The 26,561-nt window shown below is 41.5% G+C and overlaps 1 protein-coding gene across 1 annotated transcript; it reads right to left on the bottom strand.

Moving 5' to 3' along the window:
* Positions 1-999: 999 nt before the first annotated feature.
* On the bottom strand, positions 1,000-25,494 carry LOC110535577 (divergent protein kinase domain 1C). The gene is made up of 4 exons (XM_021620653.3): positions 24,580-25,494; positions 13,393-14,076; positions 11,005-11,169; positions 1,000-6,936 (listed from the first exon to the last, which is right to left on the bottom strand). The coding sequence occupies exons 1-4, from the start codon at positions 24,793-24,795 to the stop codon at positions 6,667-6,669; spliced, it is 1,335 nt and encodes a 444-aa protein (XP_021476328.2). The 5' UTR covers positions 24,796-25,494; the 3' UTR covers positions 1,000-6,666.
* Between the last annotated feature and the right edge of the window lie 1,067 nt (positions 25,495-26,561).

The raw sequence follows: 26,561 nt of genomic DNA, 5'->3' as shown, positions 1-26,561 counted from the left end.
TGCGACTTCTTCTTCCGCGATACCTTCGTCGCGTCCACCCGGTCTTCCATGTCTCCTGTGTTAAGCCCGTTCTTCGCGCCCCCGCTCGTCTTCCCCCCCCCCCCCATCCTTGTCGAGGGCGCACCTATCTACAGGGTCCGTAAGATTTTGGACATGCGTCCTCGGGGCCGTGGTCACCAGTACCTAGTGGATTGGGAGGGGTACGGTCCTGAGAAAAGGAGTTGGGTTCCCTCTCGGGACGTGCTGGACCGTTCGCTGATTGATGATTTCCTCCATTGCCGCCAGGTTTCCTCCTCGAGTGCGCCAGGAGGCGCTCGGTGAGTGGGGGGGTACTGTCATGTATTGTCATGTTGTGTCCTGTTCCTGTTCTTTCTCTTCACCCTGTCTCCCTCTGCTGGTCGTATTAGGTTACCTTTTCTTCCCCTCTTTCCCCCAGCTGTTCCTTGTCTTCTCTAACTACCTCGTTCACCCCTTTTCCCACCTGTTCCCTTTTTCCCTCTGATTAGGTCTCTATATCTCTCTCTGTTTCTGCTTCTGTCTTTGTCGGATTCTCGTTTGTGTTTCTCATGCCTGAACCAGACTATCGTCGTGTTTGCTGCAACCTTGTCCTGTCCTGTCGGAATCTGCCTGTTCATCTAACCTTGTCCTGTCCTGTCGGAATCTGCCTGTCCATCTGAGCCTACGTGTGTTTCGTCATTAAAGAAACTCTGTTTTGTTAATTCGCTTTTGGGTCCTCATTCACGCACCTGACAATAGCACAACCAAATGACTTGGATTACAGTTGAGATTACATTAAAGTACATGGTATAAGTGATCAATGCTGTTTGAGATTCTGTGCAGATTATTCTAGCAATTGTGAAGATTTCCAAAGACCTTCGACCCTGAACATGCACACTTTTTATGATTACATAAGAAGGCATTTGTGTTACAGTAACATACAAATGTGGCCATGGATGTGTTACTCATTTTAAGGTTGAATAAATACTGTTACATTAGTTTGTAAGACAGCCTTAACATTAGGCTGTTTATTTATTATTATTTCAAAAGTATTATTGAATTGTGTTTGATCAGTCGCATGTATTCATGGGTACCAAGGGAAGACATGCTTCCACCAAAAATGTACCAACATAAAAACTAACAATTTTCTTTGTCTCTCTGTGTTCCATAATTTTCCTTCAATTTGCATGAGGCTGAATAGATTTCACTGGAGAAAGCATTCGAGCGAGCAAAACAGCGCCCCTCTCTATATGTAGACCATCTATCTGATGCTGTCTGGTCAAAACGAGTATGACATTGTTGCCGCCCATTTCAATGAATGCAATCGAAGCCACCGAGCATTTCCTTTCTCTTGATAAAAAAATCTATAAAATAATAGCCAATCAGCGTTAAGCTAAACTGAGTGAGTTCAAATGTGAATGGTCCTGGTGCACAAAATAAGTATCATGTGAAGCCAGTTTGGATTTGGCTTCACACCAATCACATCAAAAGCCAAACGTCATTAACAGAAAAAAATTGAAATGTTGCATCTCATTGTGTCGTTATTTTCTGTTGGCTAGCTAGCTAACAAGCAAAAATTGTCATTTTCCTAAATTAGCCAAGGATGGAGATAAAAATTTGGACTTGATGTTTCACTTAATTTTCCGTACTGGCCAATGACTATAACAATGATTATGATCCAACCAGACACTCATAAATTGTTTCACTGGCCTGAGAGGATGGAAGTTTAATATGTATCTAGATGTAGTAGGCTAATGTTAACTAGCTGGCTCATCATTGCCCATGAAAAGAAGTGAGGCTAATGAGCAAGCATTTTAGCCAAGTAGTCAAGGACAACAAAAACTAAAGGCATGTACAGTGCCTTGCAAAAGTATTCATCCTCCTTGGCATTTTCCCTATTATGTTGCATTACAACCTGTAATTTAAATGTAATTTTACTTAGATTTAATGTAATGGGCATACACAAAATAGTCCAAATTGGTGAAGTGAAATGAAAAAAATGACTTGTTTCAAAAAAAATCTAAACAATTAAAAACAGAAAACTGGTGAGTGCATGTTTTCACCTCCTTTGCTATGAAACCCCTAAATAAAATCTGTTGCAATCAGTTACCTTCAGAAGTCACATAATTAGTTAAATAATTAGTTAAATAAGTGTCACATGATCTCTCACATGATCTCAGTATATATACACCTGTTCTGAAAGGCCCCAGATTCTGCAACACCACTAAGCAAGGGGCACCACCAAGCAAGGGGCACCATGAAGACCAAGGAGCTCTCCAAACAGGTCAGAGACAAAGTTGTGAAGAAGTACAGATCAGAGTTGGGTTATAAAAAAATATCAGAAACTTTGAACATCCCAAGGAGCACCATTAAATCCATCATAAAAAATGGAAAGAATATGGCACCACAACAAACCTGCCAAGAGAGGGCCCCCCACCAAAACTCACAGACCAAGCAAGGAGGGCTTTAATCAGAGAGGCAACAAAGAGACCAACGATAACCCTGAATGATATGCAAAGCTGCAAATTGTCCATAGGACCACTTTAAGCCGTACACTCCACAGAGCTGGGCTTTACTGAAGAGTGGCCAGAAAACAGTTATTGGTTAATGAAAAAATAAACAAACACATTTGGTGTTCACCAAAAGGCATGTGGGAGACTCCCCAAACATATGTAAGAAGGTACTCTGGTCAGATGAGACTAAAATTGAGCTTTTTGGCCATCAAGGAAAACGCTATGACTGCCGCAAACCCAACACCTTTCATCACCCCGAGAACATCATCCACAGTGAAGCATTGTGTTGGCAGAATCATGCTGTGGATGTTTTTCAACGGCAGGGACTGGGAAACTGGTCAGAATTTAAGGAATGATGGACGGAGATAAATACAGGGAAATTCTTGAGGGAAACCTGTTTCAGTCTTCCAGAGATTTGAGTCTGGTTACGGAGGTTCACCTTCCAGCAGGACAATGACCCTAAGCATACTGCTAAAGCAACACTTGAGTGGTTTAAGGGGAAATACCCTAAATGTCTTGGAATGGCCTAGTCAAAGCCCAGACCTCAATCCAATTGAGAATCTGTGGCATGACTTAAAGATTGCTGTACACCAGTGGAACCCATCCAGCTTGAAGGAGCTGGAGCAGTTTTGCATTGAAGAATAAGCAAAAATACAAGTGGCTAGATGTGCCAAAGCTTATAGAGACATGCCCCAAGATGCTTGCAGCTGTAATTGCTGCAAAAGGTGGCTCTACAAAGTATTGACTTGGAGTGGATAGTTACGCACGCTCAAGTTATCCATTTTTTTTGTCTCATTTCTTGGTTTTTCACCATAAAAAATATTTTGCATCTTCAAAGTGGTCGCCATGTTGTGGAAATCAAATGAAACAAACCCTCCCAAAAATCTATTTTAATTCCAGGTTGTAAGGCAGCAAAATAGGAAAAATTCCAAGGGGGTGAATACTTTCGTAAGCCACTGTACTGTATGGCAGAGTCATAGACCATTTCATCAACATGAAAGGAGTATGGCATTGGCATTTTTATAGAAGTAGGGTGAGTCAACGCATGTTTCTCAATATGCATGCAATTGTGCTCCACACTCTCATGCTCTGAGTGTAATCTCCTACGACGCTCTCTTTTTTTTATAAAAAAAGAAACACATTTATTTAACCTTTATTTGACTAGGCAAGTCAGTTAAGAACAAATTATTGTTAACAATGACAGCCTGCCCCCAAACCTGGACGACACTGGGCCAATTGTGCCCCGCCCTATGGGACTCCCAATCATGGCCGGATGTGATACAGCCTGAGAAGGTTCTTGTGAGGCCGAGAGTGCGGAGAACACATACATTTGAGAAGCACTCACACTCCCCCTACTGTATTACCTCACTCTTCACCTCCCCATTCACTGATACTTCTTCCAGCCAGGACAATGGTAACAATAGACGAAACAATATGTACACAAAGCAAACATTCTACTTCATAATTATCAGCTAGATGTGTGAACCATAATAATCTAGCTAGCCAGCTAGTTAAATGGGCACAAATTAATGTTAAGCAAGGTAGATGTACATTTTTCGTGGCTAGCTGGCTTGCCAGTTAGCCCTATTGACCTATGCACTTACCCATTCACTGAACCGTCTTTCAAACAGGACAATAGCAACAGAGAAGAAACAAGATGTACACAAAATATAAATTTTACTTCATAATTATCAGCTACAGTAGTGGCAGTGCATTCGGAAAGTATTCAGAGCCCTTTACTTTTTCCACATTTTGTCACGTTACAGCCTTATTCTTCAATTGATTAAATAACAACAAATCCTCATCAGTCTACACACAAAGCGAAAACACGCTTTTAGAAATGTTGGCACATTTATTACAAATTATAAACAGAAATACATGTTTTACATACATTCAGACCCTTTGCTATGAGACTCGAAATTGAGCTCAGGTGCATCTTGTTTCCATTTATCATCCTTGATAAATTTCTACAACTTGATTGGAAAGGCACACACCTGTACACACTTGTAAGGTCCCACACTTGTCAGTGCATGTCAGAGAAAAAAAACAATCCATGAGGTCGAAGGAATTGTCAGTAGAGCTCAGAGACAGGATTGTTTCAAGGCATAGATCTGGGGAAGGGTACCAAAAATGTCTGCAGCATTGAAGGTCCCCAAGAACACAGTGGCCTCCATGATTCTTAAATGGAAGCAGTTTGGAACTACCAAGACTCTACCTAAAGATGGCCGCCCGGCCAAACTGAGCAATCGAGGGAGAAGGGCCTTGGCCAGGGAGGTTACAAAGAACACGATGGTCACTCTGACAGAGCTCTAGAATTTCGGCAAATGTATAAAAATAACAGGATGCGCCTGACCTCAATTTTGAGTCTCGTTAGCAAAGGGTCTGAATACTAATGTAAATAAGGTATTTCAGTTTAAAATTTGTAATACATTTGCAATAAAAAATGTAACACTGTTTTTGCTTTGTCATTAAGGGGTATTGTGTGTAGATTGATGAGGAAACAAATGTATTTAATCAATTTTAGAATAAGGCTGTAACTTAACAAAATTAGGAAAAAGTCAAGGGGTCTGAATTCTTTCCAAATGCTCTGTAGGTTGCAATATGGCTTTTTTGGAGGGGGTTCCTCTGTGATTTTACCCACACGCAGCTTGTGTGTTTGGGAAAGGGAAAAGGGGGTTGACACTGTATCCAAATATCAACATTTAAAGGATATGCATCTACTGCTTAGATAGTTAGATCTGAGTCACTGGCTTATTCCTATTATTTTTATTTCTTTAACTTTTAATTTTGGTTGAGATGGAGACGTGAATCCTCATATCATTTGTTAACTTGTTGACAATTAATAGACTATTTAATGTGCATCGCAATCAAATATCAACATTTGAAGGAGACGTTTATTTTTGTTGGATATATCCATCTGTGCCTCTGAGTCTGGTATTAATTCCAGTTTGTCTACAAATTAATAATTGATATGTTGGATTCAAGTCTCCTTTTCAACCAAAAAAAATCCACCATGTCATTTAGGTTAAAAGTTGGGTGAAAAAAATACGAAATGCCCTTACTTTGATGACATTTTGCAAATCCAATTTGTTTTCACGTCCTCATACAAATATTTTGGGTTGAAATTACGTGGAAACAATGTTGATTCAACCAGTTTTCCAACCATATCCGCAGTGGGATATGCCTAGGGTTTCAAGCTTTAGATGATTTTAAATGGAATCTACAAGTTAATAATACTTGTGTTGTATTCACTTCTCCATCTCAACCAAAAATCAAAGTTAAAGTCAAATCAAACCTTAAATGCACTTTAAACACAGTTTGACTTGATTTAATCCGATATTTTCACTTACATTTTTGGTTGAGATGGAGATTGAGATGTGTTTTGCCCCCCCCCCCCCCCCCCTCCTCCTCCCATCCCACCCTCCCTTCCTGTCCAAAGCCTGTTCTTCATCTTATTTCCTCCCCCTGTCCTGTGGTGAACCAGCTGGAGAGCCTAGGGAACCTGATTTTTTTTGGAAGCTCAGGCCACTGAAGAAAGAAGGGGAGTACTCGCACAGCAGCATCGCCATTTCCCATTGGAACAGGCGACCAGGCTGGATGGTGGGAACCAAGCGCAGTTTCTGATATATGCTTCTCCCTGTCCATTAGCCTGGAAAGTGTTGACATGTTACTTGAAACAAAAGGTGGACCTGACAACAGGCAGCTGTGGTTTTGGCTAGTGGATCACAAGCGGGTGTATGACTACAAACCTTCCGTTCATACAGACATTGCAAAATATTTTCAAAAAGCTCTGAAGTGATCATGAGATCATTGTCCGACTGTACAAAAGGGTCAAAAGAAAGTTACTGCATTTATTTGAGGTAAAGATGACTCAAATAGAATGACCACTTGCTTGATAGACCATCAGTTATTGGCAGATGCTACACTAATACCTCTGAAACTGCCATAGTCTGCTTACTGTAGGTACTAAAGCACATAGTCAGTGCTAACAACATCAGGGCATCTTTTGTCACTTCAAAAAACAGTATCATCCAGTCCTCAGGAACCACCTCACAAAATGCAAAACATCAAACACATGTTAAATTAGCGTCTCATGAAGCCAATACTGTTGGTTTCTCCACTGAATAGTTTTTGTGAGGGTGAACAGTGCAATGCTTCAGAAGTTAAGAGCTGTGTGAGGGTGAATGCCCTCTCTATCTTCTCCCCCTTCGCCCCAATGCTCAGAGGATGTCCCTTGGTGGAGGAGGCCCGTGAGGAGGTCTAGCAGCCGCTTCTGGACAGCCCGGTCTTGCTCCTCGTCCTCGCCTCCCGCAGTGTCTACGCACTCTTGCACCGCCCGCTGGAGGTCCACCTGGAGGGGGAGGCCCGCCTTGGCGCCCAGCAGCGTGGGAGAGAACCAGGGCCTAAAGATCTTCTCACAGATCACCTGTCCAGAGCAGAAGAGGGGGTGACAGACCAGAGAGGAGTGAAGAAAAGAAGAGGGGGTGACAGTGAGAGACCCAAGAGGAAAGAGGGTAACAGAAAGTTGAGAGAAGTGGAGGGGGCAATCAGTAGTCATTGTGAGAGTGACCTACTGTTCCTCTGTTCTTATTTAATTATCACTGGGGTCATTATCAGTCATATTCTTATTACACACCAATTTGAAGGGGACATAAGCCACCCAGACACAAATCCCCTCCTCGACCCCTGCAATCGTTAAAGGACAAAGCCTCTATTGACTCCTTGTATGGCAGGCCGTACAATGGAGAGGTAGGGGTCAGCGAGGGTTACGATAAGTGATCAGAAGTGGAGGAAAGGTATCGCAGCAGCCACCTGTGGCCTTGAGGTGGACCTGGTGTAATCACGTAAATGGCATTGTCTGGGAGCTATCCACTTCTCCAGTGCATCCGGCAGTGTGAGTGACAACAGCATGTCAATTTATCAATTGGATGCGTAGTATGTCAAAGACTAGGTATTGACTCAAAGCCGGTATTCAAACAAATTCAGATCTGCGATCTGCGTACTGCATTTACTTTTGGGTTGGGATTCAATCTGATTGCAGATGTGGACAATATGCCAAGGTAATTTTCGATTGAGCCTGTCGTGCAGTGTTCACCATGACTGTGGTCTCCATGAACACAGAAATAGTGCCTTTATAACGTGCATTGCCGGAAAAATGCAATCAGATTGGATCCCGGCCTCAAGGGTGTTATGCGTGTGATTTCCGCGAATGTCTGGGAAATGATATTTAAAAATGTATTTCCGTGTGCAAGGCATTAATAATCTGCATTAGCTAACATCCTTTACAATCCCTTGCAATTAGTGATTTATTTGGATCAATGCCCCTTGAGACTAATGATACTATTGAGGAACTCTTGAAGTCTTATCTAACCTGGATTTACTTCTTGTATTATGAATATGCTCTGAAAAACCCTAGTGTTATCATAAGAAATTAACATTCCTTGTAGCACTCAACTACACACTCATAATTAAAGTAATTAAAAGTTGAGGGTGTGACTAGGGTGGGCATTCTAATTTCTTTATTTCTATTTCTTTGGCCGGGTGTGGTTCTCAATCAGAGGCAGCTGTCTATCGTTGTCTCTGATTGAGATCCATACTTAGGTAGCCATTTTTCCACCTGTCTTTGTGGGAAGTTGACTTTGTTTAGGGCACAAAGCCTTTAGCGTCACAGTTTGTTTTGTAGTTTTTATTGTTTTGTTCTGCGTCTTTTCAAATAAAGAGAAAATGTACGCTCACCACGCTGCACCTTGGTCCAGTTCCTTCAACAACCATGACAGATATTGAGAGGATCAGCCAAGTTACAATTCAACAACTTGTTTAATTGTAATGTGTAGAGTGAGTTGAAAATACAATGAACAACATATAAATGCAACTTAAAACAATTTCAAAGATTTTACTGAGTTACAGTTCATATAAGGAAATCAGTCAATTGAAATAAATTCATTAGGCAGTAATCTATGGTTTTTACATGACTGGGAATATAGATATGCATCTGTTGATCACAGATACCTTTAAAAAAAGTAGGGGCGTGGATCAGAAAACCAGTCAGTATCTGGTGTGACCACCATTTGCCGCATTCAGTGCAACACATCTCTTTCGCATAGAGTTGATCAGGCTGTTGAAATTGGCCTGCAGAATGCTGTCCCACTTCTCTTCAATGGCTGTGAGAAGTTACTTGATAATGGCAGGAACTGGAACAACCTGTTGTACACTGTTGTACACGTTGATCCAGAGCATCCCAAACGTGCTTAATGTGTGACATGGCTGGTGAGTATACAGGCAATTGAAGAACTGGGACATTTTCAGCTTCCAGGAATTGTGTACAGATCATGGGGCCATTCATTATCATGCTGAAACATGATGTGATGGCGGCGAAGGAATGGCACGACAATGGACCTCAGGATCTCGTCACGGTATCTCGGTGCATTCAAATTGTAATGGATAAAATGCAATTGTGTTCGTTGTCCGTCGCTTATGCCTGCCCATACCATAACCCCACCGCCACCATGGGGCACTCTGTTCACAACGTTGACATCAAGAAACTGCTCGCCCACGCAATGTTATATGCACTGTCTGCCATCTGCCCGGTACAGTTGAAACCGTGATTCATCTGTGAAGAGCACATTTCCCGAGTGTGCCAGTGGCCATCAAAGATGAGCATTTTCCCACTGAAGTTGGTTACAACACCAAACTGCAATCAGGTCAAGACCCTGGTCAGGATAATGAGCATGCAGATGAGCTTCCCTGAGATGGTTTCTGACAGTTTGTGCAAAAAATGTTGGTTGTGCAAACCAACAGTTTTTCATCAGCTGTCCGGGTGGTTGGTCTCAGACGATCCCGCAGGTGAAGAAGACGGATGTGAAGGTGCTGGGCTGACATGGTTACACGTAGTCTGCGGTTGAGAGGCCGGTAGGACGTACTGCCAAATTCTCTAAAACAATATTGGAGTCGGCTTATGGTAGAAAAATGAATATTACATTTTATAGCAACAGTTCTGGTGGACATTCCTGCTTCAGATTGGCTAATTGACATCATTTGAGTCAATTGGAGGTGTACCTGCGGATGTATTTCAAGGCCTACCTTCAAATGGAGTGCCTCTTTGCTTGACATCATGGAAAAAGAAATCAAAAGAAATCAGCCAAGACCTCAGAAAAACAATTGTAGACCTCCACAAGATTGGTTCATCCTTGGGAGCTATTTCCAAACGCCTGTAGGCACCACGTTCACCTGTTCAAACAATAGTATGCAAGTATAAACACCATGGGACCACTCAGTCATCATACCACTCAGGAAGGAGACACGTTCTGTCTCCTAGATATGAATGTACTTTGGTGCGAAAAGTGCAAATCAATCCCAGAACAACAGTAAAGGACCTTGTGAAGATGCTGGAAGAAACGGGTACAAAAGTATCTATATCCACAGTAAAACGAGTCCTATATCGACATAACCTGAAAGGCCGCTCAGCAAGGAAGAAGCCACTGCTCCAAAACTGCAATACAAAAGCCAGACTACAGTTTGCAACTGCACATGGGGACAAAGATCATACTTTTTGGAGAAATGTCCTCTGGTCGGATGAAACAAAAATAAAATGGTTTGGCCATAATGACTATCGTTATGTTTGGAAGAAAAAGGGGGAGGCTTGCAAGGCGAAGAACACCATCCCAACAGTGAAGCATGGGGGTGGCAGCATCATGTTGTGGGTGTGCTTTGTCTGCAGGAGGTACTAGTGCACTTCACAAAATAGATGGCTTCATGAGTAAGGGAAATTATGTGGATATATTGAAGCAACATCTCAAGACATCAGTCAGGAAGTCAAAGCCTGGTCCCAAATGGGTCTTCCAAATGGACAATGACCCCAAGCATACTTCCAAAAATGTGGCAAAATGGCTTAAGAACAACAAAGTCAAGGTATTGAAATGGCCATCACAAAGCCCTGACCTCAATCCTATAGAAAATGTGTGGGCAGAACTGAAAAAGTGTGTGCGAGCAATTACGCCTACAAACCTGACTCAGTTACACCAGCTCTGTCAGGAGGAATGGGCCATAATTCACTCAATTTATTGTGGTAAGCTTTTGGAAGGCTACCCGAAACAGTTGACCCAAGTTAAACAATTCAAAGGCAATGCTACCAAATACTAATTGAGTGTATGTAGACTTCTGACCCACTGGGAATGTGATGAAATAAATAAAGGCTGAAATAAATCATTCTCTCTACTATTATTCTGACATTTCTGACATTTTTTTTAAAATAAAGTGGTGATCCTAACTGACCTAATACAGGGCATTTGTACTGGATTAAATGTCAGGAATTGTGAAAACTGAGTTTAAATGCATTTGGCTAAGGTGTATGTAAATTTCCGACTTCAACTGTATTTGTACGTATAGAACATTTCTGGGATCTTTAATTTCAGCTCATTAAACATGGGACCAACAGTATTTTTTTTGTTCATCATAGTATGGAATACCGTTCATATTTCGATGCAACCATACATACCTGCAGGTTGCTATTTCTCCGCTTGGAACTGCACTTGTTCGTCTTCATGTTGCATTTGGATATGCAGTCAAAGAAGTTGCAGTCGTCGTCGTTAGTGCAGTTCTGCTCAAGGATGTCTCGCATTTTGGGCTCGAAGAAGGCCATGTCCACATCTATAGCCACCACCTGCAGAACAGCACAGAGAGAGGGGAGTAAGTGCCGGAGTCTGGTCATGTTGCATTGCTGCCAACTCCGGAGCTCACACTGACCACAGAGGCAAGGATTCAATGGTCAAATGTATTAGGCCTATCCTTTCTTACATCCACCACTATCAGTCTTGCTTTTGCCCTTTCATCCATCTCCCTATTCCACCGTCTGAAAAAAATTTTTTTTTAAAAGGGAGGGTAATAAATCAAGAGTAACCAAATTGTAAATATTCCTGTTGGATAAATGTGGAATTTGTCATTGACGTGATCATAGAGAAAAAAAAGTCCTCATTTTCTCTCACATTGCTGTTTAAGGGAGTTGCTGTTTAATCTGCATGGCTTGATATGTTCGTCCTCTTTGCAGTAGATGGCTCGTAAAGAATGACTCCACTGCAGCACTTCATGTCAGCTACAGCTGATTTATGGCAGAACACGCCACCAAATAAATAAAACCCTGTCACTGTCGAACCTTGGAAGGTCTTCGTGATCAGTGAAAATAAGAGACAGTAAGCATACGTAACGTTTGAAGGAGCTGTAGATCTGACAGACATGATAATAAGTGCTATTCTCAACGAAGCAAGCCAACCCAACATGTACCCCAATATACTTTTAATATATACAATATAGCCCCTAATATACTGTTTGCCCCAACATACGTTTAATATACACAATATACCCCCTCAATATACACCCCCCCCCCCCCCCCGTATATAACATAGACATTTCACTTCCTCTGTTTATTATCACATGAGAAAACGGAAGCAGGGATCAGCTGTATCCCCTGGAGCTATAAAACAGAGAGAGGAGGGATTGAAAGTCTACTTTGTTTTAATTACAGAGCAGCTGAAACGTAAACAATAACAAGCCTCCTTTGGATTCATCTCCTTTCTCCTGGTCTTTGTTCACATTGTAACATGAGCTCACTGTTTGTGTGAGCCATGACAGGTACAATAATATTATGTTTCATTTCAAACAGTGTAATCTTTTGAACTTCGATGCTTTCAAAAAAAAGTGTAAACTTACTAGCAATTATACAAGGGGGAAAAAAACATGACGGAGAAAAGGTTTCCAAACCGTTTTTTCTTCCGAACATTCACAAGCTAAATAAAAGCTTGCGTGTTACTTTTTATCTTCGAAGGGTAATTTGCATCGGCATTCTGACCCGCATGCACATTACACACTAAATGATGTCCATATAACAATGTTTTCCAGTCACGAATGCCGCTGCAACAATGATAATATGGTGTATAACAACGACTTAATTTTCTCCATCCTAAAATAGGAATAATGATTTCCTTTCTAAAGCTAAATTTGCATCATAGTTACATAAGCCAAGTCTACAGACCCTGAAAATAAGACTTGTGTTTTTCATTGATTGCTCAAACAGCTGTTTGTGGCCCTTTTATGGAAATCAAATGAAAATGGTGCCGAGGACTGTTAATACATTGTAATACCCTCTGTTCTCACACTATCCTTTTGTGTGAATGATGTTAGCTTTTCATTCCGCTTACGTGACCTATTCAGAAAGTAGTTATATCAATGTTCGATGTCTGTTCATGCTATGAATCACCCGTCAGCAGAAACACAACACAAATCCAATGCAAGGTGTTCTTTGCACCTTGCTCTCAGTCCTTGATAGGTCATAGTCAGCCAAATATGCACAGGTTTCAAACAGACCAAACTAAGGTAAAAACCAATGTAGCACAATGTTGATAAATGGCACAAGCGGCCATTTTTGTTCTTGTGGAAAACAATTAGGCAGCCTGGAGCCTCGTCATTCTTTGTACACCGCATTGCTCTCATCAAACTGTTTGCACTCTGCGGATGAATGTGCCGCTGTATTGTGTGGATAAATTAACTAATGCGAATGGGGGCAAAATCGGGTCGATCTGTGTGTCTTAGTGTGAAAAAAGGGAGCTAGATTTCCTAACCTTGTCTCGTTTACACAGGAAGAATCTAAACTCGCCCACTAAAGAGAAAGATATCTCAGATCTGTGACGGTTATCCAGCAGCCGTTTTGGGACTGTTTTAATGACAGCTTTCCCTTCACACAAGGCTCCCCTGTTGTTTTGTGTGAGGGAGTCAGCAACTCTTTGCTTTGAGGTGTGTGCATGTTAGTTGAATTTGTGTCTATGGGTGTACTGTGTGTGTGAGTGTGTGTTCCTTTGCAGGCTCAAGTGTGTGTGCAATTTGGTCAGCTCACCGTAAGGTCCTTCCGGATAGCAAAGTTCTCCGGCTTGATGTCACACAGGTGGAGGCGGTGCGAGAAGTCGTTGTCGAAGCGCCACACCATGTCCAGGAAGCTGAGGGCGATGCGGTGCACCATGTCCCTCGCCGTCCGTGGGCCCGCCGATACCTCCTCCAGCGAGAAGATGTTCTGGTCCCAGGCGTGGCCTGCCGACAGGTACTCCACAGCGTAGAAGTGTCCGCAGGAGCCCAACACCTTGGCTAAGTGCCGGCTGAGGTCCTGCAGCACCCTCAGGAAAGTGTACTCCTCCTGCTGGAGCAGGGACCACAGCGATGCTAGCTCGGCCCGCGAGTAGGCCTGCCCATGCTCCCTAAGCCTCTGGCCCCACAGCGGCGGCAGAGAGGCGTTGCTGCTTATATCCAGCCCCAGGGAGTTCCTGATCTCCAGGGTGGCGTAGAAGACCACGTCCAGGGGAGAGAGCTCTTCAGCTGGGTCCTGGTACTCCAGCAGACCCAGGCTTTCATATGAGGAGAAGTTTTCCAGTTTGGACTTGAGCACCACGGGCGTGCCACGCCACCGGGCCTCGATCACCTTCTTACCGTTCTCGTAGTAGAGGCAGCGCCTGTACTCCACCTGGCCGCTCACGCACAAGTCCTCGCACAGGTCACCGGTTAGGGCGCCCTCGCGATACTCCTCACACTGGGACAGACAGACAGACATAAACACACATAGACAAAATCTAATTATTTTTGGTGAACATATTACGGTTGTCATGCATTTGAGGTAACAACAATTTAGTAGAAAATAATGGCAATTTTTCAACTAAAATGTGATTTGTAGTCCATGTCTCATCCCAATAAGGGAATGGCATTGTGTGATTGTGCTACTGAACCTAAAATGGGCAATTCTGTACGCATCAGTACATTTGATGCACATTTTTCAGTGGATGCTGAATTATATCACATCACACTTCAGACTCGGCCTCTAACCTGCTCTCAATGTCTCGGATTAGCGAGCAAATGGGATTGTTATAAGTCTCGGTGCATAGATGTCGGTCCAGAGGTTGGAAATTATTAGTGTTCCTGGGGGATTAGAGAGAAAATCCCTCTCTGCCCACATTCCAAAGTAAACAGCTGTCATCTTGAGTTGGTCACGATTTCAACAAGATCAGATGCTTAATGGCTTTACTGGGTGGCATGGCATTAGCACTATAGCCATAGCTGTGTTTCCCTCATCACCAACCCTCACAATGGTTTATTGGTTCCTTCCCCACCCTTTCCTCTGTGGCCTCTCTTACATGTTACATTGAAATTGCAAGCCTACAAGCCTAGGTCATACTTTATACACAATGTAGTGACACAATTAATTTGTATTAATTGGTGAAATAACATACATGTAATTCCCAAGTAATTACACTGGTAATAATTTAAAACAATGCCGCTGAGGACAATTTATTTTCATTACAATTAGGTGTTGTCCATATAGCATAATTATATTTATATTTTACAAAATAAATTAAGAGTCAACAGTATTGTCCTGATATTTAATGCATATTATAAATTCCTTGAGTTTCATACTATGGATGTTTTGGCAGACTTTACTGCGCTCCAACTTTGCTCTCTGTTTAGCTGGGTGACATCACAAATGAAAGTGGCCTGTCTCAAGCTGTATCATATAGTTTGACGGCCACAAGTGTCCTCACCTTACCTCCAGAGGGTTGAACTCGGAGACCCCTGCAATTATTTTGAGGTCGCTAATGTGCCCCTAAGATCTCTCGGCACTATGTAGGCTAAGCTGCGCTGTGGCCATAATGTTCCAGCCTAGGCATCTGGCCCAGGACAAATCTTTTTTTTTCACCCTTTTCAGTGCTGCTGCCACGTTCCACACGTACATTTTAATTCCCTGTATTTCATGGTACTTGCATCATTTCGGGCTGCAGCTGTTTATACTGTAGCTTCTGTTTGCATGTAAACTTTCCCACCATGGTGTTTGGACTGTGTGCAAGTCTGTCATGGTGTTTTACTTGCATTTGTATATGTGTTGGAGTTTACAATGTACATGTAATTGATTGTTGGAGAAACCCTCTCTGTATGTAAAGCGTTGAATTGTGATTAATAACAAAAGTGAATTCCAAATGAACGTGGCTTCAGCTTCAGTTTATATGTCATACTATCAGTTGTGGATATGTACAGACGAGCCAAATTACAGTACAAAAGCTAAAGTCAATAAATAGCCCTGTTGACGCCCACAGCATGTTTGTTTTGAGTTTCAAACTCTAGCTAATGACAAACAGCAAATTCTCCGGTGAACACTGAGAGTGTTATATCAACACTGAAAGTGTGAAGTCTGTTGACTCATATGCACACCGGAACAATTACATTAACACATTGCTTAGTTTAAAGTCTGAATAAAATATTTGCCTTGTTTTTCTAGTGAATTGTAGAGTTATCACCCATGGCTGAATTTGTTAGTGACAGACACATGGTTGTTGCATTCACACATTTTCAATCCTATGGACTTCACCAAGTGAGAACCTAAGCGAATATGTTTTTATTTTTATTTTTTACAATTAACACAATAGCATACTTATTTCATAAGGCCTTATTTTGAGGGCATAGTTTTACCCTAATATAGGGGCTTTAAATGCATCACATTGAGCAAAAACCACAAACATGGATATTGAAACAAACTATTCTAAAACTCTACCTGCAATAGAGCAAGCAGGGAAATATGATGATTATAGTTTTGGTTTTCGTTCAAAGTGATGTGTATGAGTTGCAGGCCTCTGTATTAGGGTAAAACTAACTAACTATGTGTTAGGTATTGTTTTAAACATTTATTTTTGAATTATAACATATTCGCTTAAGATCTCACTTGGTGAATGCAACAACCATGTCTCTGTCACTAACATATACAGCCATGGTGGTAAGTCTACAATTTGCTTCAAAGGCAAATATTTTAATAAGGCTTTACACTAAGCAGTGTATTAAATTAACATAGTTCAGGTAGGCATATGGGTCAACAGACTCAACCCTTTCAGTGTTGATTTAACACTCTCAGTGTTTATTTTGTTTTAATTAACATTGGATAATTTTCTGGCTATGAATAAGTGGTTCAAGGGAAACAATACCCTCCAGACTTTGAAGTAGTCCACACCCTTAATGAACCTTTGGTTAACCAGGCAATTGGTTAACCAGGCAAGACACATCATCATGATCGTTGGGTTTGGATGAAGCAGTGAAAAAATCAGAGGTTTTGTTTGTTTTCTGTACTTTTCCTTCTTTTATATTTTATTTCTCGAAATCCCCCCAAAAGACAATGAACAAAGTAAACATCTATTGGCCATCAATAAGAATCAAGGAAATATCTGTTGGCTGAGCAAAACCTAAATTCTGTCTCTGGGGCACATTCCATATTCAAAAGTGCAAATACATTGACCTTAAAAGGCACGGCAAAAGCGAATCACGTACGTTTCTGATTTAACTCAACGGCATGGTTTACTAAGTGTTTACACCGCTGCAAAGATTGGTCCACTTTAGAGGATAATTTCTATTGTATTCCTATTCTATGGCTGGAATTCAATCAAATAGAAAGAGACAATGTTTACAAACTACTGCCCATTTACGCACACTTTTTACTCAGAAGGCATCTACCTATGAAGAAAGTCTACCTGGAAGTGGCAGTAGGCCGAGGTTTTTACAGTATTCATCATTCTGTAATCTTATTAGGTCATGGGAAATGGAGCTATAGCATCAATAATGTAAAATCCCTTAGCACGTCTGTAATAACAAACAAATCGCTTGGAATTAGGTTCGTTTAAATGCATGTTGTACATTTTGTTAGATTCCTGTCATTCAAATCATCTTAAAAACAAAATGATTTTGTATAATTGCACTTTGGGTGCTTATTGAGCTCTCCCCTTGGCAAAGTAATGGTTAAGTCTGGAGTGGACCAGTGTGTCTGTGGTCTGTCGAGCGGAGCGCAGCCCGGCCCAAGCGTTGGTCAGAGTAGGCATGTGGGGAATGTCCTGTGACAGTAGCCTTAGCTCTACTTAGAGTTCTCTCCCTCACAACACTGGAAAAAATGAGCCTGAAAACAAAGATCTGCTCAAATATGTCCAGAGAAGACCTTTTAGTCAATAGACAATCATATAAATATATACGTTGTAGCCTAGATTATATAGGACTACATTTGGCTCGAATTGCCAAGCGGGAACAATGTGAGAATTATTTTGGCTCACTGTAAATCAAATCAAATCAAATCAAATTGCATTGGTCACATACACATGGTTAGCAGATGTTATTGCGAGTGTAGCGAAATGCTTGTGCTTCTAGTTCCGACAGTCCAGCAATATCTTTCAAGTAATCTAACAATTCCACAACAACTACCTAATACACACAAATCTAAGTAAAGGAATGGAATAAGAATATCTACATATAAATATATGGATGAGCAATGATCGAACAGCATAGGCAAGATGCAATAGATGGTACAAAATACAATATAAACATATCAGATGGGTAATGCAATATATGTAAATATTATTAAAGTGGCATTATGAAAGTAGCCAATGATTTCAAGTCTGTATGTAGGCAGTCTGATGGCCTTGAGATGGAAGCTATTTTTCAGTCTCTCTGTCCCAGCTTTGATGCACCTGTACTGACCACGCCTTGTGGATGATAGGGGGGTGAACAGGCAGTGGCTCGGTGGTTGTTGTCCTTGATTATGTTTTTGGCCTTCCTGTGACATCGAGTGCTGTAGGTGTCCTGGAGGGCAGGTAGTTTGCCCCAGTGATACGTAGTGCAGACACCAGCCTCTGGAGAGCCCTGCGGTTATGGGCGGTGCAGTTGCCGTACCAGGCGGTGATGCAGCCTGACTGGATGCTCTCAATTGTGCATCTGTAAAGGTTTGTGAGGGTTTTAGGTGACAAGCCAAATTTCTTCAGGAACAGGGAGTACAGGAGGGGGCTGAGCACACACCCTTGTGGGGCCCGAGTGTTGAGGATCAGTGAAGTGGAGATGTTGTTTCCTACCTTCACCACCTGTCCAAGACCCAATTGCACAGGGTGGGGTTGAGACCCAAGGCCTCAAACTTCATGACGAGCTTGGAGGGTACTATGATGTTGAATGCTGAGTTGTAGTCAATGGACAGCATTCTTACGTGGAATAGGGCAGTGTGCAGTATGATGGCGATTGCATCATCTGTGGACCTGTTGGGGCTGTACGCAAATTGAAGTGGGTCTAGGGTGACAGATAAGGTGTAGGTGATATGATCCTTGACTAGTCTCTCAAAGCACTTCGTGATGACAGAAGTGAGTGCTATTGGGTGATAGTAATTTAGTTCAGTTACGGTTGCCTTCTTGGGTGCAGGAACAATGGTGGCCATCTTGAAGCATGTGTGGACAGCAGACTGGGATAGGGAGAGATTGAATATGTCCGTAAACACACCAGCCAGCTGGTCTGCGTATGCTCTGAGGACGCAGCTAGGGATGCCGTCTGGGCCATCAGCTCTGCGAGGGTTAGCACGTTTAAAGGTCTTACTTACGTCATTCACAGAGAAGGAGAGCCCACAGTCTTAGGTAGTGGGCCACGTCGGTGGCACTGTATTATCCTCAAAGCGGGCAAAGAAGGTGTTTAGTTTGTCTGGAAGCAAGACGTCGGTGTCCATCACGTGTCTGGTTTTCTATTTGTAGTCCGTGATTGTCTGTAGACCCTGCCACATACGTCTCATGTCTGAGCCTTTGAATTGTGACTCCACTTTGCCTCTATACTGACATTTTACTTGTTTGATTGCCTTGTGGAGGGAATAACAACACTGTTTGTATCCGGCCATATTCCCAGTCAACTTTCCATGGTAAAATGCGGTGGTTCGCACTTTCAGTTTATGTGAATGCATAGTAGTACCATAATTGATACTATTGTTGTGTGGAGTGTGAATTTGGGTGAACATTGTGTTTATTCATTGTGTTTATTCATTTTAAAATGGAGAAGAGCAACAAATGCATACATTTTGAGAGCACTGAGTGGGTTGCCTGTTTTACAAGAAGTTCAATTCACTGGGAGTAATAGTTTTCCAAGATGATGTTTGCACTATACACAACATCATTGCTGCTTCTTGGACTCAAACTAAACCAATTTATTCAGTGGCCTGAATAACGTTACATTAATTGATAGTTTAGCTGTGGGATTCAATTCTTCGTCATATTGTTTGTAATCTCAAAAGGCTGGTTTACTAGCACATATATTTACAAATCACGAAAGTTACTACAGATATTATTAAATCAGATCAAAAATCAAACCAAAGATTCCACATCTGTATTGCTTGCTGTTTACGGTTTTAGGCTGGGCTTTTGTAAAAGCACTTTGTGACATCTGCTGATGTAAAAAAGGCTTTATAAATACATCTGATTTGATTTGACCACAGATATTACATTAACGATTTGTATGCCTGTTCCATCTCCACAAGTGGTTACATACCTGTGAAGCCATACAGTACATACATGTTGAGTGCTACTATTATCACAGTATCATTAACCAATCATGTTATTCACAATGGCATGACATAAAAGGAACACAATAGCAAATTTCCATTTTTTAATTTTTTTATATATTTTTTTTTTTACAGATGGTAGAATATATAATGTATACTTTTTGTAACAGTACTGCAATTATCCTATGAAGCACAACCATCATTAGAATTCACATTGTCGTGGCCTTGGCACCATTTCCTATCTCCAGGCAATGCCAATTTATGGCTGGCTAAATGTGTGAATAAAGAACTTTAAAAAGCCAAGCTGTAGTGTAAGCACCAGAGCAGAAAGCTATTAAGGTGTGCAATAAAAAGCTTAAGGGATTTGTTCAATTAGTAAAGGCTGCCTAAACCACAAAGTCCCTATTGCCAGCTGAGAGTCAACCTCCCTTGCCATTGTGAGAAGTTGTTCCAAGCAGGATATATGATTCATCTTTGCAAATCAAGAAACCGTAGATAATCATAGAAATATTGGGACAATGTTAGTCCCTGTGTCTATCGTCAGGATTATGGAGCATTTCCATCAAAGTTCGCTCTCAAAGTCACCTACTGCCTTCCCTGTGTGTGGTTATGGTAATATAATATCTGTAGTTCGCAAGGTATGAGTGTAATAGGTTTCATCTAGTAATTCAAAATACCATCAACTGATAAATAATGGCCCAGTGCAGTCAATAACGTGATATTTCTATGTTATATACAGTACCAGTCAAAAGTTTGGACACTCCAGGGTTTTTATGTATTTGTACTATTTTCTACATTGTAGAATAATAGTAAAGACATGAAATCTATGAAATAACACATATGGAAACATGTAGTAAACAAAAAAGTGTTGAACAAATTTGAGCTGTTCTTGCCATAATATGGACTTGGTCTTTTAACAAATAGGGCTATCTTCTCTATACCACCCCTACCTTGTCACAACACAACTGATTGGCTCAAACGCATTAAGAAGGAAAGACATTTCACAAATTCACTTTTAACAAGGAACACCTGTTAATTAAAATGTATTCCAGGTGAATACCTCATGGAGCTGGTTGAGAGAATGCCAAGAGTGTGCAAAGCTGTCATCAAGGCAAAGGGTGGCTACTTTGAATAATCTCAAATATAAAGTATATTTTGATTCGTTTTTTTTACTACATGATTCCATATGTGTGATTTCATAGTTTTGATGTCTTCACTTCTACAATGTAGAAAATAGTAAAACTAAAAAATAACAACCTTGAATGAGTAGGTGTGTCCAAACTTTTGACTGTTACTGTATATATTTCCACACTATGAGGTTGGAATAATACAGCATAAGAGCTGTTTGAAAAGACTGACTGACATTTCTGCCTGTTTTGGTGGGATGGAGTTCTGACCTGCCTGGTGACATCAAAATTACTTAATAAACCAATAAGAAAGAGAGTCCGAAACCTATCTGCCAATAATAGCTAGTTTTCAGTTTCCCCGACCACACTCAGACCACTCCCAGACAGTCCTAGCAAAATTATTGCTTTTAGAAATTGCTATTTTTTAAGGAGCTATTTAATTTGGACAATTTTAATTGAAAACAATCACAGTAAGGTATTTAACTTTCACCCAAAAATGATTTGATATTGAGATACAAATGACTGCATTTAATATACAATTTAGCCTCAAGCCTGTGTTCGCCTCAAGCCACATAATATATCAATTTAGCCCCAAACCTCCTATATGCAATGACATTTAGATGAGAAGCTAAATAAACTATTAACACATTTATACACTTTACCAGAATAATGATGTAAATCCTCTAAGTACTGTATGTGGGTACATATGAAACATATCATTGCACAAATGCAAATAAATAATGATATATACTGACATCAGACAGAATAGGAACTATCTGTCTGAACAGGAATAAACGCTCAGAGAACAAAAACAGGTTGGGTGGTTTTTGTTCTGTCCTGTCAACCTCGGCACACAATGGTCAGTTTGACCCTAAAGAGAGGCTACTTTTTGAGGTTGGCCAACATTAGGTCCTGCAACAATGTCAAAACCAGAACCGACGGACAGTTGGCCTATTGCACTGGGCAGTTTGCCAAAAGGGAGTCGCAAAAGCAACCACTGTTTGTCTATTTTGTGCTCATTTCTTGTCTGTCCACATTATATACTGGACTAGCTGCATTTAAAGGGGAATTTAAAAGCATGTTTGGGGTTATTTATGAGGTTAAACATTTAAGCAATTGGCAGAGTAAATGTTGATGGGAGACAATGGGGTTCATGTAATCATAATATGAAATCTAGCTATCATTGCCTTGTGTATTTAGTCATATTTTGTGTCATTAAATTAATGGCTGGATAATCAGCAGTGGCTCATTGTGTCAGGTTAGATCCCCACCCTGAGTCTTTTAATTGTTTCATATTTAGAGGACAGAACATTCCATGGAATCAAAGGTCATCATTTATCTGACCAAGGCCTTTGCCCTGAGGAGACAGAGGGGTGTAACATTTCCTCTGTGAACTGTCACTGCACTCAAAACACTGTCAAGAGAGAACACACAACTGTGTCATCCATAGAAATTAAAGTCAAAGTTATTTATTGCACAGGTCATTTGGCTGGAATTTAATAAATGTCAATTTCAAAGGGATGGTGTTCTTCGGCATGCAAGCCTCCCCCTTTTTCCTCCAAACATAATGATGGTCATTATGGCCAAACCGTTAGATTTTTGTTTTATCAGACCAGAGGACATTTCTCCAAAAAGTACGATCTTTGTCCCCATGTGCAGTTGCAAACCGTAATCTGGCTTTTTTATGGAGTTTTTGGAGCAGTGGCTTCTTCCTTGCTGAGCGGTCTTTCAGGTTATGTCGATATAGGACTCGTTTTACTGTGGATATAGATACTTTTGTACCTGTTTCCTCCAGCATCTTCACAAGGTCCTTTGCTGTTGTTTTGGGATTGATTTGCACTTCTCGCACCAAATGTACGTACATCTCTAGGAGACAGAACGCATCTCTTTCCTGAGCGGTCTGACGGCTGCGTGGTCCAATGGTGTTTATACTTGCGTACTATTGTTTGTATAGATGAACGTGGTACCTTCAGGCGTTTGAAAATTGCTCCCAAGGATGAACCAGACTTGTGGAGGTCTACAATTTTGGCTAATTTCTTTTGATTTTCCCATGATTTCAAGCAAAGAGGCACTCCATTTGAAGGTAGGCCTTGAAATACATCCACAGGTACACCTCCAATTGACCCAAATGATGTCAATTAGCCTATCAGAAGCATCTAAAGCAATGACAGCATATTCTGGAATTTTCCAAGCTGTTTAAAGGCACAGTCAACTTAGTGTATGTAAACTTCTGACCCACTGGAATTGTGATACAGTGAATTATAAGTGAAATAATCTGTCTGTAAACAATTGTTGGAAAAATGACTTGTGCCATGCACAAAGTAAATCTCCTAACCGACTTGCCAAAACTATAGTTTGTTAACAAGAAATTTGTGGAGTGGTGGAAAAACGAGTTTTAATGATTCCAACCTAAGCGTATGTAAACTTCCGACTTCAACTGTTAATATTATATTATATTTTTCCGTGCAAGTTGAATTTAACCACCCACTCAATATTGTGTGTAATCTACTAGTACAAAAGTGCGCTTTACGTAAAAGCTTTAGAACCAAGAAGTAATCCCAGAAAAAAATCCAATTATTTTGTTTGAGGTTCAGGGCCACTTCTAGAAGTTAAACTCAGATGAGTATCCAATCGTAATTTTATTGAAATACAGTTAAGTCTCACTGTATTGTTTATCAAATCAAGACTCAGGGAAAAAAAGGGTAGAGAAGTAAAATCATGGAAGATGTGTAATGCACCATGTCTTACAGTTTTATCACTACCAGCAATCATTTTTGAGAAAATGTCCTCCCCATTAAATGTATTGTCGTGAAATGCCTCGAGGGCTACAGAAAGATGTTGGGGCTGAAACATTAGTCGGTGTACTTGGTAGAGAGCGTGGCAGTGCAGAAATAATTCTGTCGTTTAAGTAAACAAAGGGGTGATCTCGGGGCTTCCCTTACGAAAAAAGATTGCAGTCAGAGTGTAGTATAACTGCAATACACTGTCGTATAACTTAGAATGCAGTATAACTGTAGTAGGCTGCAAATACTGTGTCCAAAATAACACAGCCGACTGCAGTTACTGCACTTTCACTGCAGTTTCAAAACTTCAATCTTTTTTGAAAGCAAGTTAATTAAAAGGCATATTTCTATAGTACAGAGGTTAAGAGTAAGGGAGAGAGAGCGAGAGGAGCAACTGAAGGCATTTTTATGTCTACTACTGCTTAGGAAATGCTTCTCAATTGAGTCGTGATGTTTTATTGGTTTTTCCGCTCTACATTCTCATGGTATCCTGTCAATTCGGCTTAATTCCATCACAGTGTGTTACTCTGTGAATGTTGGTTGGTATAACCTTTACCTTGAGAAAATATTTTGACTCTGTCTACTCTACATTATCTTCATGCGTAATATTGTTTGGCTTAGTGTGTGGTTTGTGTTGTGTCACACACACACACACACACACACACACACACACACGCACACACACACACACACACACACACACACATTTTACGTTGTGTGTATCAGAATTCACACTAACCTCAAGTTCAGTGTCAACATCAAAATGGAAGTGTGAGTCCGGCGTCTCCATGTACTGTACTCACCACTCTCTGCAGGATCTTCTTGCTCTTGTCGTCCGTGCAGTAGTCGGAGAGGATGGTCCGGTGCACAAACACCAGGCCATTGAGGAACACCCAGGAGCCGAACCAGAGCAGGGCGAACACAAGCGTGCTCCTGCGGCACACCTTCATCCCGAGCCACCTGAGCAGACAGCGCCCCCGCGATGGCTCTGGCCCCATGGCCCTCCGCAACGACCACATCTGTTGACCGCAACCCCCCTTCAACCCCTGTTTAAACCGCTCAGGGGTGAGAGCTAATTAGTCAGCACCCACTCAGCCCGATTGTCTTGCATCTCTGGTAGTGGCCGTCTGGTGTTGGGGAGCTGCAGTGCTGCTGGTAGGTTCTGTCCTGCTGGGTACATGCTCTTCTGGTTTCTCCTCTCTCTGTCTGCTGCCTGGTAGCTCCCCATGGCTGGCCCGTTGACTGGCTGGCCGATGCTTGTCTGGAGGCCTCCCCTGCCCCCCTTGAGACAGCTGCTGGATCTTAAACTCAGGCGCTCTGCCCCATTTGGTTTCCTTCTCCTGGGCTGCCTTCCCAGCTCCCAGCTCCTTCCTCCTTGTGTGTGTTTTTGTATGTGTGTGTGTTTTTCCTGAATAAGCATAGCCAAGTGCACTGATTGAGAGGCTGTGCTGTGAGTGCACGGCCAGTCAACTGCTCTGAGCACCTCTTCTACGCTACACTCTTCCTATCAAACTGGAGAGACTCCCCTGCAGTTTTTCTCTCTCCTGTCTTATCTCTACCCCTATTTCCATTATTTTTCCCCATCTGTCTTTCTTTCTCTCTCTCTCTCTCACTCTCTCTCTCTCTCTCTCTCTCCCTCTCTCTCGCCCTCTTTCTCGCGCACCCCACCTCTTCCCCCTTTCCTCTGCCTCCCGCCCCCTTGTTATGAGATCGCCTCCTTTCGGGTTGCAGCACTCTTTTTTACCGTTACCACGGCAGCCGGGACTTTGCTAAGACACAGTCCCTGCACAGTTGTGTCTGCCGAGTGTGCTGCCAATTCTTATTAGTCTCTCTGTGTACTTTCTTCTGTGCCACACATAACAGGCATAACTGTAAAAACAGACCAGGTGTTCTTAGTCTCTGTGATAACTGCTCTATTTGTAAATGGGGATAAAATAAGGCAAGTGAAATACAGCCCCCATCAACAGATTTTATTTTTTAATTGATTTTTAACAACAAATAGTTCACCGGAAGGATCATGTTTGAGACACCTATAAAGGGTTGAATCTTCAAATGTTGGTTCTGCTGCCTCAAGGGAATAGATTATTTCCCACTCTCTCCATTCTCTCTTCGCTCTCTCTCTGTACTCTCTCTCTCTCGGAGCAAGAGTAGCAAGTGCCCAGAATGTCTAATGACTTCACAGAAAAGGCACAAAAGCCCTTGCGAAGCTCTGTGCACATTTATACACTTAGTGAGGAGTTTTGTGTCATTTTAATTGGCAATTAAACAGTCTTGTGTACTTTGTGTAGCTCCTCAGCGTTGGCATGATCTAACACTCTTCTTCTCTAAACTCATTAATGCTCATCAGAGACGCCAGGCTGATTTTAATGGTCTGACACCATTTCCAAATTGCCGGATAAGCATATGTTTTAAATGTGGTTATACCCTATTATATCTAATCTTGAAATGTACAAATCTCACATAAAATGTACAAAAAAGAAAGAGTAAACACTCCAATACATATCTATTTACACTTATGTAATGCAACATACGTATTGACAGCGCAATGAATTGTTTGTATGACATATGTTTGATCAACACCATACCTATATGTATTTTCACACCATTCAGTTATTTTGTTGGGAACTTGTACTCACTTGCTACCTTGGTGAATAATCTGATCACTTGATTGTAACCTTTGCAAGTCTATTAATATACATTTACTGAGTCTGTGTATATCCTCCTTAAAGCTGTATCACAGCGCCATCTAGTGATCATAGGTACATGTATAACAGGTTATTAACAG

The sequence above is a fragment of the Oncorhynchus mykiss genome, chromosome 11 (assembly GCF_057628025.1).
Source record: "Oncorhynchus mykiss isolate SJ-2025 chromosome 11, ASM5762802v1, whole genome shotgun sequence".
Taxonomy (NCBI): Eukaryota; Metazoa; Chordata; class Actinopteri; order Salmoniformes; family Salmonidae; genus Oncorhynchus; species Oncorhynchus mykiss.
The sequence above is the reverse complement of the archived record's forward strand: the minus strand, read 5'-3'. Positions and strand labels throughout refer to the sequence as shown.